General features: G+C 34.6%; 1 protein-coding gene across 1 annotated transcript in view; it reads right to left on the minus strand.

Moving 5' to 3' along the window:
• LOC108735950 (putative inorganic phosphate cotransporter) overlaps nt 1-14,628 on the minus strand; it is a 72,176-nt gene extending 57,548 nt beyond the window's left edge. The window contains exon 1 of the mRNA XM_025981423.1: nt 14,259-14,628. Within this exon, the coding sequence (XP_025837208.1) occupies nt 14,259-14,292 (34 nt within the window). The 5' untranslated portion in view covers nt 14,293-14,628. The remainder of the gene's footprint in view (nt 1-14,258) is intronic.
• Nucleotides 14,629-15,866: the final 1,238 nt, after the last annotated feature.

A 15,866-nucleotide genomic window follows, 5' to 3' on the forward strand; every position in this document is an offset into this window, starting at 1 on the left:
TTGTTACTTTATGTGGACTGCTATAGAGATGAAAATTCAAAGGGTCATAGCGTTTTGCATTAGATATTTAGATCAACTTTCATCAAAACTTAATTTTTTTCATTTATTTGTTGAAAATGTATTGATAACGAAAATGAACGTTATCTTTGCCTCATGTCTGGAATGTATGTCAACATCTACCGAAAGACCAAGAAATTGCTGCGAACAAAAGTGGATTTAGCTTCGATTGTAGCCAGGTTACATCCAATATGGCAGTTTGATCGCATTATGGTATGAAATCCTACAAATGGCGTGGTAAACGCCACCTGTAGTACAATGCTACATTTGTTTGATTTAATATGCTCAATAATGTCCATTTAAGTAGATGGAAATCTACTTGCTGAATGCTGAACTGAATCCAGGCGTAGCTCACCACTACGTGATAGGCACGTTGCCATAATCGAACAAAGAAATTAGAAGTGGTCAGAGTATTCTGGCAGACAGTTTAGACAGAACGCAGACCAAAAACAAATTTTTTTGGGTGTTTCATTCCCACCAGCCAGTAATGCTAGTGGGCGTGCAGTCCCTCCGGACTACGCCGGAAGATAGGGCGGAAGGCCCTCTTCAGCCTGCTTTTAGGAACCGTGAGAATGGGTGAGTGGTGGTTCGGGTGAGAAAGTTGAGACGGACGAAATGAAAACAGAAGAGAATGAAAGATTATTTGTGGAATATTACTGCCCTAGCATTTGCCTATGTGATCCAAGGAAACCACAGAAAAACTTGGACCAAAGCAGACGGACCCAAAAATCGAACCGGCGTCCTCCCCGAATGCTAAGCAATGGTTTAGACCTCTACGCCATGCCGCTCGAATAAACGCGGACCAACTTATCTGCTGCCATAACACAGTGCGTTTTATAAAATCCTACAAATGGCGCGGTGAACGCCATCTGTAGTACAATGCTACATTTGGTGGAATTCAACCGAAGTTTGATTGTGGTGTAGCGACCAACATAAATTAGAGCACCCTGTATATATAATGTAGTTTTGTAAATATGTAAATCTTTTGTATAATATTCCTTTTCTGTGTAAATATTTCTCAACATTATCTTCTAAAGCTTTTCATCATCATATTTTCTTACTATTGGTTCCCTTCTTTTATCTACAACCTTAGCTCCACCTTCATAACTTTCCTAAATTATTCAAATTCTATATTCTTCAGTTCTAAATCAACCTTCATCTACTTTACTCTTCTTCAGCTCTAACAGTGTCAAATAAATATTTGTTTCTTAACTAGATTTTATTATTAAAATATTGAACACGCCAAGAACCAAAGTGGTAACGTGCATATCATGTAGTGGTGAGCTACGCCTGGATTCAGTTCAGCAAGTAGATATCCATCTATTTAAATGGACCTTGTTGAACATATTGAATTCCACTAAATGTAGCATTATACTATAGATGGTGTTTACCGCGCCATTTGTAGAATTTCATAAAACGCGCTGTGTTAAGGCAGCAGGTAAAGTTCCGCGATCCGCATCTGGCAGTTTTGACAGAATACTGACCACTTTCGATTTCTTTGTTCGCAGTATGGTAGTTATTGTTGAAGTTGTAGTATGTGAAATCAGGTGCTTTAGGAATCTCGTATTAGTAAATTATCTGCTTGTATAGATTAATTTCCATATTTTACAATATTATAAATCTAAAATGAGTACCACAATAAAATGTCTATTGTTATAAACGCATGCCCGCGGTGACGGTTCGATAACGCGGCATCTTTCTACAAATTTGACACTGACAGCCTCGGAACTATCAATTATCTGGTGAACAAGACGCTCTAAAAAAGGAAGTTGCAAGTCCAAATACGTACACAAGGTTGTAATAAACAGGAAGTCTTCGGAATTAATTATGAAATTAAACAGGTTCTATTATCCGATGGAAGACAGTCGATTAATGACAGGTGTTTTATATGGATGAAAATGCAGCGGAATGAGCCATAGCCTCGAGGGGCAAACTTTTTTGGGGCGGAAATTTTTAATGGTTTCATGTTTTCTTTTGTCATTATTAGTTGTTTTTTTATCAGTTACTATTTTTTTTTGGCTTTTTTGAGACTAATCGGCGCAGTGAAACTGAACTTATCCCTGCTTCGGTCACAATTAGCACATCAGGGATACGAACCCATAAAGTATTTATTAATTTTTTATTGATCTTTTAAAATATATCCTCCATACATAAGTAACCTTTGACAACACTTAAAAAATTGTTAAGTGATAATAACGATGAAAATTTGCAATATTTACCTACTTACGCATACGTACGTGTATGCTTTTTAATGCAATTAAATCAATCTTCAGTAATTAACATTCCAATCAATTACACACCTGCTAAGTTCAGGTTATTAAAATAACTGATGTAAGCGGGCTATGTCCTTGTAATAAAGTAGTGAGCAATAATTTGTAGACATGCAACGTACCTATTGTTAATTGTAAATTACAGATATAGCTACATATCACTTAAAGTAAGATGCAGCAATATTGCATTCTACTACAACCAGGAGCAGTTTAAGGTAAATGTTGCACTAAGATGGGCTGGATTTGGCACCACTTTAAACATGAAAAGACAAATAATAAAGCAAAACATTGCACTTTCAAAATTTTATGGCTTATGTGATACAGTCAACAATTGCATGCAGGGACGTTCCTGTAGTAGGACGATTAAAAACAGAAGCGATAGCAGGTTTCCGTATAACTAAAGAGTACATTTTAGATAATACTCTATCAGTCAAAAAATTCACCAATTAGGATATCAATCATATACACACATACGTGTCGGTATCTCTTTACCTTTACTTGTAACGATTTCTAGATATAACGACAAAATTACAGTGGTCCCTTCGTCGTCCTTATACCTGAATTCCACTATATAATGCATTATCTACGGGTATTACAATGTTTTATTAATGAGTGCCCATGAAATTTATAAACTTTAATTCCGAAACGAAGAGTCGATGAGATATTTTAATTCAAGTAATTTTCCAAAAATTGAAGATAAAAAGTACGTAAACATCTATTTTTTATGTGTTATGACAAAATTAACGTCCTCCAGTGTTAATATCTACGAAGATAAGTACTAGGAAACGATATTATCGCATTTTCTTTAAATTGCAATTAGATTAACTTTCTCGGAATTATCAGTAGATACCTATTTAATGTACATATGTATATTTACAATTATACAAAGAAATTACGTACTACACTTGTTTTTCTACAGCTCTTTTTTAATAATTAGTATATTATAAGATTGTCTTCAAACTTTTGTAATAAGCAGTGTATAGTACGATCATCAAAGACAGTAATAAAAGGGGAAGGGGAAGGTCTGTAAAAATCAGTAGCAGTTCGTTAAACTGAGCATACAACAAATAAATAAAACTTTTAAGATATCCATTTGTTCCCTTAATTATTTTCTCAGGTGTTAATTCAGTGCCTGATTAGGGATAAATATTATTGTTTTTAGGGTTTTTCAAGGCTGTAATGCATGTAGATATAATACTATACATAAAAGAAATTATGAGTGCTGTCAGCACAGGGCAAAGTAGTGTACGTGGTTAGTATCAGCAATTTCTTATGCTGAAGTGTATAATGTGTTGCATACCTATTTACAAACAATTCTTTTAAATTTAATTTTTCAAACAATTTTTAATACAAAGAGAGTTATCAAACAAATTGCTCACAAAAGTGAATTTCGACCACTCGAAGCAATGCTGCTAACAGTTTCGAGCTCACAGTGACTAATAGGGGGGACGAATGAGTAGTATTAGTATTTTTTTAGTGGTTACTTACATAGGTACTAATTACCTCTTGCTTGTTTGAATTATTCAGATTTCTTATACTGACCTAGCTGGCATGCAATTTCTTATACATCAATACTTTGGTTTATTATTTCTTAATTATTGTTACAAGAACTATTATGATGTCTTCTTACATGGACATTAACAATAACACATTCTTTTCTTATTATATATTACATTATTATTATAATATATTACGTTGACTTCAGCAAATATTAATTTACACGCCACTGAGTGATAGCAGCTCGTAAGTAAAATTGCAGGTTATGTACAGGCCTGACGCTGGAAGCTGGCGGAAATTTTAAAATGGCGTGGATGCGCGGTGGCAAAAGTAGGCAGTTTTAGGTATAACGATTGCAGCCCTCTTTCTTCAGTATTCCTAACAGGGGCGTAGATTAAATATTTAAAATAGGGATCAGTGAGCAAGTAATAGACAGACAAACAGAAGAACTAATTGTTGATGTTGGTGACAGTGATAGAGATTCCCATAATGAGAGTGAATGTGAAAACTAACTATAAAACAAAAGCAATGGGTTAATTTTTTTGTTTTTACATTATTTTCTAGCACGCTACTGTCCTATCTTTATTAATACTATAATTTACGCCTACTGAAAGCTTATTTGTGTATCGGTTCCAAGTGACTTACCCAAATAGATCACAAATGGGCAAGTACTTGCGCGACCACTCGCCAGCTTCCTTCGTCAGACCTGTAGCAGGCTCTGTTTCTAACTTTTAACGGAGGTTTATCCGAATAGTTTCATTTGTATTATGAATTCATAGTCATTTCCAAATAATATTACCTTAGAAATAGCAAACCAATCTTGCATCAGACAACGTTATGCCGTTTGGATTCATTTACAACCATATATTTACTACAAACCTGCTTAGTAATACATGTAGTAAGACTAACATGCTTCATAATGATAATAGGCTGACACTATTTCTATATTAGTGTATGTTATTTCGTGAATACACTATGGGTATACCCTTATAAACTTCTTGTCGCATTTATAAGTAATTATTATTTGTTAAATAAGTTTTCGATCATTTAAATGCATGGATCGAGTACCTAAGCGAAGCATTTCATTTATTAAGTACTTTATTTTTCTGTTCTTGCTTTAACTAATCATAATCTATAGCCACTTTTGTATGGAGTACTCGAAATAAAATCTCCTCTTTCGACTGACGCAAGTATTTTTTTTTCGGTAATTAAATCTTGAATTATCTCAACAATTCCTAATTTTAAAACTATTATGTTCATAAGGTCAGCAGTCAGTCATCTGGTTGGATACGCACCTCCAGTCTCTCCTATCCTGAGCTAATCTTCGCATTTCCTTAAAACTAGAACAACCCACATTTGCGAACAGTAATCTAATTTAGGTCTAATTCTACCTCTCCTAACTCCCGTTTCTGCCTCTAATATGTGTCTGACTAGACCTTCATGCTTGAGAAGGTGTCCTACCAACCTATCTCGCCTATTTTTTATTGACTTCCACAGAGTCCTCTGTTCTCCTATTCTTTCTAATACCCTTTCATTTCTAACCTTTTCTATCCACGGTATCCTCATCATTTGCCTGTAACACCACTATATTGTTCAATAATTATTACAGCGGTACCTTTTAGGGGTGGATTTTTTATTATACATTATTGAAACAATTGAGGACATAATGGAAAAAAGTTCGCCTTATAACAATGAGTTTCGAAGCTGATTCTTTATTTTGTTGAATCAATATGTGGGTAATAACCATGATGATAAGTGAACTTTATCAATTAATAAAGTGATTAAATGAGAACTGTTAATCAGTTGAATTGAATTGAGCAACAAAAAGAACTCCGATTATTGATCCTTAATAAATACATTTGCACCGAGAATTATCACCTAATTACACCAGATAAGAGTGATCAATAGTGAACTAATAAGTCATTTCGGCTTTGTGTAGATTAACAGATGTCATAAAACGAAAAAATTTCTGGTGTTCAATGTAAACTAGTTTAAGAAATTGTAATAAGAACTGTAATGGAGGAAATTCGTCTAATTTTGGATAGTTGTCTAATTTTGGATACTGTGTTATTTCAAAGCCCGTTACTAATTTTTTTGTAAATGAACCAACAAAATAAAAGGTTTCTGACGTAAAGTGACAATGTATGAAGCACATAATTCGGCTGTTTACTAAAAATTATGCCTTTATTTGTGACAGGATTTTTTGTTTTTCTGCTTGCAGACTGTTATAATAAGTCACAATAACTATTTGGCACGGATGTTGAAGAATAGTTGTAGAATAGGTATGCTTAAGTACTTAAAACAAAAAGTACTATCAGGGAATCACATAACCTAAAACATAAAGGTTGCCTAATTTTGGATAGGAAAGATAACCTAATATTCAATATCCAAAATTAGGACCCCGGTTATAAAACATTTTAATAAAATTAAAAATTAACAAAATTAAGTTTGTGTGTGTGACTTTTGCATTGAAAGATTCCCAATTTTGAATAGGGTATCCAATTTCTGAATTTCTGCGGGTTACGTATATTCGATTTTCGATTTTTTGTGGCGTTATGTTGGTACTCATGTCTCTCACTTATACCGACAAGTTCGGCCATGTTGAATGTTCAGTTAATTTTTGACAGCCGCTTTGCTTTCACGTGTTTTGTCTCGTCTTCGAATTTAGCCTATTCCTAAAAAATGGATCAAAGAATCTGTATCAAATTTAGTATGAAAAACAAGTTAGCGGACGCATTCCGAATAATGACTCCGGCGCATGATGAAGCTATCTCGGACTGATGCAACATCTATATGTGGTACAAAATGTTTTCAGAGGGCCGAGAAGATGCGAACGACGAAGAGTATGTCGGACGCTCGAGCTGGTCAACAACAGACGAAAATATTGATGAAGTTAAGAAAATAGTATTATAAAATTGTCGAATAACCGCTAGAGAAGTTGCTGAGGACCTAAACATATCGACTCATTGACTCATGCCATTCGATTTTTATCAATGATTTGGACATGAGACCGGTCGCCCCGAAATTTGTACCAAATCATTCAATTTCGACCAAAAACAGCATCGCATCAACATTGCTAAGGAGCTGTTGGACTCTGTTCGCGACTACCCAAACTTGTTCCAGAGGGTCATAACTGGTGAAGAATCATAAGTTTATGGTTATGATATGGAAACCAAAGCGCAATCATCCCAATGGAAGCTGCCGCAAGAGCCAAGACCGAAAAAAGCGCAACAAGTTAGGTCGAATGTGAAGGTTTTGCTTACAGTTTTCTTCGATTACAGGGGCGTGGTGCATCATGAGTTCTTGCCACAGGGTAGAACGATCAATAAGAAATATTGCCTGCAAGTTATCCTCAATTTGCGCGAAACAATCCGCCAGAAACGCCTGGATTTGTGGAACAAGAACAAAAATTGGCTTTTGCACAATGATAACGCTTCTGGTTACACATCGTTGCTTGTGCACGAATTTTTAGCCTAAAACAACACACCAATAATCCTTGCTGCCACCGTATTCCTCAGATCTGGCACCCTGTGACTATATCTTGTTCCCGAAACTGAAGAGGCCCTTGAAAGGACGACGCTGCGCTACGATTGAGGAAAAAAGTCGGCATCGAAGGAGGAGCTGAACAAGATCCCAAGAAATGATTTTTTGAAGTGCTTCGAGGATTGGAAAAAACGTTGGCACTAGTGTTAAATATCTGGTGAGGATTACTTTGAAGGGGACAAAATATATATTCATGAATAAATAAATAATTTTTGAAATTCTTTTGGCTATACGTTGATATATCTGTAAATCAGCTAATCCTTTTATATATATATACATAGTTGGTTACTATACGTCCTAAATACGTAATAAAACTAATTTTTCTATACCTCGGGAAAACCTTTTTTTTTTCTTTTACATTATCGCACGCAGTAATATGTAATTGAAAATCCGCGCAATTGAAACGTCGGATTACGCAGTGATATTCGAGGGCGAGGGCGTAAAAGTGAACAAAACCCTGCCGTCTGCTCCACTTCGGCCTCCTGGCACTTCTGCGTATGTGGAAAACTCGGGTACAGGGAGTGACAGTGAAACTTCTGTTACCGTGACAAAATCACAGCTTGTAAAATCACCTCATCTGTAGCTGTCAGTTACAAAATAACTAATAAAAGTTAGAAAATAACTAATAAAATAATTTTCGTTTTGTTTTGTTTTATCAACGGAACTAGTCCATTGAAGGAGCAGTCTTTTTTTAATTAATCAACACAATTTTAATTAGTTAAACAAATACCAGTGGTATACGATATTTATGTTTTATAAATTTAATTAAAAAATCTTAATAACTTTTCCATCCGTCGGGCTATTATCAAAAGGAGTACTTAAAGATAATACTACCGATTAAGGATCCTTTATCAGTTTCTGAAATATGCTCAGTTTTATTGTTATTGTTCGTTTTTTTTTTACTGAAAATTACTTAGTCATATTAATTGCATCGAATTTATTTCTAAGAGAAGATTACGATTGCATGAAGTCATCACTGATGAGATAACTGAGAACCGAACATTGGGACATCCCATTATCAAAAGAAAGCACCATGCTTTGAAAACTATAAGGAAATATATAGGACAATTCCTATAAATACCTTTAGGTATCTGTTTCTATAAGTAATAAAGTAATGACAAGTAATCCGACAACAAAATGTGTGAAAAGTTTTTGCTTTATCTGTAGGCATAGTATTTCAAAATTTTATAATATCCATAATAACTTACTCTACGTTTAGATACGTACAGCACTTTTTTATTTCCTGTCTGTGAAAGACAATAGACACAAAATCTAAATCGCTTTTAAGGTATACTTTGGAAACTATACCAAAATGTCTGACAAACCTATAAATTTTCTTCTCTAGTACTTGTCATTTTTAGAAAGGGACTCTATGGAAATCAATAACAAATAGGCGAGATAAGTTAGTTGGACACTTTCTTAGGCATGAAGGTCTAGTCAGAGACATGTATTAGACGCAGAAATGGGAGTTAGGAGGGATAGAGGTAGACCTAGATTAGATTACTGTTCGAAAATAGTAAAGGATGTACAGGCCTGACGCTGGAAGCTGGCGGAAATTTTAAAATGGCGTGGATGCGCAGTGACAAAAGTAGGCAGTTTTATGTATAACAATTGCAGTCCTCTTTCTTCAGTATCCCTATCAGGGGCGTAGATTAAATATTTAAATATAAGAATCAGTGAGCAAGTAATAGACATACAAACAGAAGAACTAATTGTTGATGTTGGTGACAGTGATATAGATTCCCATAATGAAAATGAATGTGAAAACTAACTATAAAACAAAAGCAATAGGTTTACTTTTCTTTTTGGTAAGTTATGTTTCTACTATATTTTCTAGTACATTACTGTCCTATTTGTATTAATACTGTAATTTACGCCTACTGAGAGCTTATTTGTGTATCGGTTCCAAGTGACTTACCCAAATAGGTCATAAATGGGCATGTACCTGCGCGACAGCTCGCCAGCTTCCTTCGTCTGACCTGTAGGATGTTCTAATTTTAGGGAAATGCGAAGGTTAGCTCAGGATAGGAAAGACTGAAGGTGCGTGTCCAATCTTTTATAGGACTGACGACCCTATGATAATGACTTGTCATTTTTACAAAACCTAATCCTACCTGAGTTATTACAGACTTTAGGTCCTTCAAGTCGGAGATAAAAGTTAAAGGAACAGTAGTTTGAGATAACTTTTGTCCTAATTAAAATTTCATTACGTTAATACAAATAAAAAAAATAAGTACTCTCTTCAAAACTTCTTATTGATTTATACTTATCATTTGATAAGAATATTTACGCATTTTCTTTTCAACACGTACTATTTTTGAGATGAGGTTATTATGTAGTAAAAAAAGAATAAATAGTCACTTTAATTACATTAAAAACTATTCAAGAAAAGATGACGAATCTAGTTCTTCTTGGTGTATCTAAGTTTGAAAATAAGCATAGTACCCATATTATGTAAAATTTTTAACTTTTGCTTTTATGTCGGGAAGTATGTCCTTACTTTATTTTATGTTTATTATTTTTCAGAAAAACTAAAGTCTCTCATCAACTAATTTAATTATATTTTTCATTATTCCTTGTTACATTAAATAAGTAATATAATTTTATACGATGCGGGAAATTTTTTTATTGTTTAAGTGTAGTGTCTGAGTGTAACCACAGTGTACTTTATTTATTTACTGTTTTACTTGTTCGAAGATTTTAAAGTAATTGTGCACGTTAGTTAATACATTTATTGCTTCATTTATACAACAATTCAATTATTTTTATTGTTGAACATACATCGTCACATAATGGGTAGTCCATCTGCATTACATTCTATTTAACTTAAAAAACGAGCTTTGAGAATGCCCAACAACTTAAGCGAAACGTTGGCGGTTCTTTTGGACAAATTAATGAGATCACTAAAGCCAAAAAGGCGTAAAACTTCTTTAGTTCGTAAAAACCACAGCTTAGGCTTTTCGCTTATAGGAAAACTGCCCATTGGAAAACATTAGTTATGTATAAAAGTCCATAACATATTTAAATATTTAAGTCCTAATTTAGAAGAAACAGAGGAACGCGGGAGGCCATTCTAGCTTTAGAGGGTAGAGGTAGACCTAAATTAGATTAGTGCTCGCAAATAGTTATGGACGTGGGTTGTCCTAGTTTTAGAGAATTGCGAGAATTAGCGCAGGATAGGAAAGAGTGGAGGTGAGTGTCCAACAAGTCTTAAGACTGACGACCTTATGATGATGAAGAATATGAACTGTACGCAAGTGGTACAAATGTTTCTTAGATGGAATAATAATGACCGGTAGCAATGCTGTACGCGAATCATCATCATAAGGTCGTCAGTCCTAAGACTGGTTGGACACGTACCTCCACTCTTTCCTATCCTGAGCTAAACTTCGCATTTCCCTAAAACTAGGACAACCCACATCCTTAACTATTTGCGAACAATAGTCCAATCTAGGCCTACATCTAGCCCTCCTAACTTCCGTTTCTGCCTCTAATGTCTTTGACTAGACCTTCATGCCTGAGAAGGTGTCCTATCAACCTATCTCGGCTATTTTTTATTGACTTCCATAGAGTCCTCTGTTCTCCTATTCATTCCAATACCACTTCATTTCTAACCTTTTCTATCCACGATATCCTCATTATCCGCCTATAAAACCACATTTCGAACGCTTCTAACCTTTTCTTTTCCGCCGCGCCCACCGTCCATGTTTCGCACCCGTACAATGCCGCGCTCTAAACAAACACCTTTAACAACCTTTTTCGAATTTCTAAATTAACCGTTCGCGAGCATAGAAGTGACTTCTTTTTATTAAAGGCGACACGACCCTGCGCTATCCTCTGCTTTATGTCCCTACTACTCCTTCCATCCTGACTTATCTGACTTCCTAGGTATCTAATCAACCACTTCTTCTAATTTTTCGTCTCCTATCTTTAAATTCGCTCTTTCTCTACTTTTTCTTCCCTTGCATACCAGTATTTTAGTTTTACTTTTATTTATTTTCATACAGTACTGATCTGTCAGGACCACTTCCATTTTATTTAAAGCTATATCTATTTACGTAGTTGGGACGACACCATATTATCATTAGAGCCGTTCACTTTTTGTAAATGCAGAGTACCTATATAATTCGTAAAAATTAATACTTGTTTTTAATAACTGTTTGCTTAATCTACGTAAGTATATTAGAAGTAGTACATAGATAATAACTGTACCTAACCATTTACGCATAGTTTATGCGTAACCTGATTTGCTTATATAATGGGTCTCTTTTAACAGTTCAACCGGTTTTTCATCCAAATCCGCTTAACGATGTTTTTGTTCAAGAAAACGAATCTGAAATTGATATAACCGCATCAGCGACCGCAACAATTTCTGTTATACACCTTGCACTTGTTTTTATGACCATGTTTTCAATAACACTCAATTTGTGACGGATTTACATTAAATTGTTAATGTTAAAAATAGTTTTAACTTTTAAGTAAGGATTAATCGATAAGTAATTGGATTACTTTTTGGGTCTTTTTATATGTTATTAAAGATAAGGAAGTCAATAATAAATGCTTGCGTTTTACATGCATTGACGTTCAGACACATTTATTTGCATAATTTGGTGAAAGTGAGGAATTTTTCAACCACGCCTATCTCAAAATATCACCCGTATCTTTAAAAAGTGTTCTAAATCAACCGGACTCTCAAAATATTCTGAACAAAGCTTTAAATTGCATTTACCGGAGATATATTACATTATCAATTACAAGAAAGGATGGCAGAAGGCATTTGTAAGTATTTACCTATTGCATGTCGTATATTTCAGGAAATAATGTGGCTCTTTATTTTGTTCGGTTACTAATTAGTATATTAGTGTATTGTTGTTATTCGCTTTCTTGATAATTTATACCTACTATCTATATCATTTCTGATTTTGGAATAAGTATCTTATAAAATAAATGAAATAAAATACCGGTACGCAAGTAAGGATAGAGCGTATATAAAGATAGGAGATGAAAAATTAGAAGTGACCGATTTTAAGTATCTAGGTGTCAGATAAGTCAGGACGGAAGGAGTAGTAGGGATATAAAGCAGAGGATAGCGCAGGGTCGAGTCGCCTTCAAAAAAAATAAAAAGAAGTCACTTTTATGCTCGCGAACGGTAAATTTATAAATTCGAAAAAGATAGTTAAAGGTGTATATTTGGAGCGTTGCTCTATACGGGTGCGAAACATGGACAGTAGGCGCGGCGGAAATAATTTTTAACTGAACCACCATAATATTGTAACCGCCATTTTTGATCTATTTTATATCGTTATACCAGCAAATTACACGCTCTAAGACCCTTGTACATATCTAATTTCAGCCTAACCCGATTAAATTTTTTTTTTTGAATGACTATTGATAGGTCTTCTTCCAGTCAACCATTTCGGATTTTTCGATTTTAATTCCGAATTTGGCATTCTAACATTTGCGCTATTTTCAGTTTAGTTCGATTACCTTTTCAAATAGCCATTCACAATGTTGCAACCGTCATTTTACAAAGGTACGGTCGCTTAAGTAGTAAGAGGTTAACAGTTAATATAGCAGGGATGGGTTCGAAAAGTGATAAAATAATTCTGATATCGGTTACGTATACCAAAATTAGCGCTTACATACCTGTCAGATACAAGATATGGATGCTTTTAGTTGTAAAATGTATCTTGAATACCTGCACCCGACACATTTTTCGGATAACAGATACGGGTATGTTTTTCGGATAACAGGCGTGGATATATTTTTCGGATAACAAACTCGGATACTTTTTCCCTTACAATTTAGTAACATTCCCTTAAACGTGTGTCCCTACGCAAACTTAGAATCAACCACCTTCTACCCTTCAATACTTTAAGTTGTGATCTCTTACTTGAAGCTAAGATTTCATGAATATAATAATATCTATTTCCGGTTTGTACTTTGAACTTCGCATTAGACACCATTTTCTAGACACAATCTCACACGCTCAACTTCAATCTCAATCAACCGTTATACTTGTGAGTGATTACTTTAGTTGTGCACATTAGCTATCGGAGAATCATCAAAGAACGCGGGAAGGTATTATCGAGTTATTGAGTAGATAAACTTAGTGCAGGAATAATGAATTGTTTCCGTGGAATGATAAAAAGTATTTACGAATTACCTGACGGATATGGATAACGATTACCTATATTTTACTCTAAAGGATTCGGATACAGTCTGTATATACGAACGGCATTCTAATGCTCTATCCGGAAACTAATCGAGAAGAAACGGTTAAAATTAAGTAGTATAGATACAGGTTAATAATAAGTTAACTATTCTATTTGAGGCTCATACTCCTTATCTCTTCAGGCCTCAATATTTTACTACACCACTCGTAAATACTTGATGTTATTTAGATTTGTTGTTTGTTATTTCTCCTTTTGATGAAAATTGATAACTGAATTTAATAGAAAGCATATGTAAAATTTTCTTACATGCGTTCTTCTTAAATCTAAAAATTCAGTAGAAAAAAGTGTGTAAAATTATCGAAAATTCGGCTAACAGAAACAATTTTTCTGAACCTCAGAGTTTTAGATTCCAATTTGTTATTTTGCGTTAAAATACACATCGGCTGGAGTTTTAGATAACGCCTTTATGGTCGTAGATGTAGTTACGTAAAACAACATTAAATTATACTGACTTTAAGGTAAATTGTCTTACTGCAGAAATTGTTTTTAAGAATTCATTTATATTGAAATGATAAGCAAAGTAAATTAAAGTCAGCTGAAAATTTAGAAAATCGATTATTATTTCTTTAACGATCTTGCTGAAGAAAATAATGTTCCACTTATAAACCAATTTTAAAAACCGTATTACAATAATTGTATGAGATGTAATACTTACATTCTGAGATGGTTTTTTTATATCCAGTCAGCATTGTTTACTTTTATATAAGCATTAACAAACAATAAAAACTCAACTAATTTTTTTTAAATACAGGTAAGTATATTGTCTAGTCAACCGCGACACCTTGGCTTATTTAACTTAGTTTTGTATGTACTTGTACTGAATTCTGTCACTAAATCTTTAGAATGTCTTATTCACTACTTTTGTAAACCGAGCGCCCGTCACATTTGACGGCCAGTTAGTCGTACGTATCCGTATGGTTTGATACGAAGCCGCAGATACAATGAATGAGTGAGAACTTGGCCAGAGAAATTATTATTTATAACATTTCCATTTTACAGAAGGTGGGACTTACTATTAAAGCGACTCGTACACACGTGTAGATAATTGTTTTGCGCTTTTCCACCTCGTAAAAGTATTTTTTGTGTACACATTATCAACAGAGTTCGTTTAAATCGAAGATAACGGTAGGTAATGATTTTATTTATCAATTGGTACTATTTATTAGACGCCTTTCAGTGTCTTATTATATTTCTCGTGAATATTCAAAAACGAATAAATACCTATTCTAATGAATTCTTTTTCTTTTCTTGTCTCAAACAATAAACAAATTTATCTCATTCATTTATCGTACCACAAATCATTTTAAAACGGGTCCAAACTTTATGTATGAAGAAGTACAGAGATACTCAAGTGCCTATGGGCGAAGGAAGGGGGATTCGAGCTCATTAGTTGTCATCAGCAGTTTTGACCAAGCCAAATATGTTCCGAAAAAGCGAGTTGTTATGGTACGGTGTACGCGTTATAGTCAACATTCATAGATATTGATCGATATGGACTGAACAGTACTGTATGAAAATAAATAAAAGTAAAACAAAAATGCTGGTATGCAAAGGAAGAAAAAGTAGGGAAAGAGCGAATATATAGATAGGAGACGAAAGATTAGAAAAAGTGACCTATTTCAGGTATCTAGTAAGTTAGATAAGTCAGGACGGAAGGAGAGGATAGCGCAGGATCGAGTCGCCTTCAATAAGAAGAACTCACTTCTATACTCGCGAACGGTTACTTTGGAAATTCGAAAAAGGTTGTTAAAGGTGTATGTTTAGAGCGCGGCGCTGTACGGGTGAGAAAGATGGACAGTGGGCGCGGCGGAAAAGAAAAGGATAGAAGCGTTCGAAATGTTGTGTTACAGGCGAATGATGAGAATATCATGGATAGAGAAAGTTAGAAATAAAGAGGTATTAAAAGGAATAGAAGAACAGAGGACTCTAAGGAAGTCAACAAGAAATAGGCGTGATAGGTTGGAAGGACACCTTCTCAAGCATGAAGGTCTAGTCAGAGACATATTAGAGGCAGAAACGGGAGTTAGGAGGGTTAGATGCAGGCCTAGATTGGACTATTGTTCGCAAATAGTTAAGGATGTAGGTTGCATGAAGGTATAGTCAGAGACATATTAGAGGCAGAAATGGGAGTTAGGAGGGGTACAGGTAGACCTAGATTAAATTACTGTTCGCAAATAGTTAAGGATGTGGGATGTTCTAGTTTTAGGGAAATGCGAAGATTAGCTCAGGATAGGAAAGAGTGGAGGTACGTGTCCAGCAAGTC

The sequence above is a fragment of the Agrilus planipennis genome, unplaced genomic scaffold, assembly GCF_000699045.2.
Source record: "Agrilus planipennis isolate EAB-ADULT unplaced genomic scaffold, Apla_2.0 scaffold60, whole genome shotgun sequence".
NCBI classification, from domain to species: Eukaryota; Metazoa; Arthropoda; class Insecta; order Coleoptera; family Buprestidae; genus Agrilus; species Agrilus planipennis.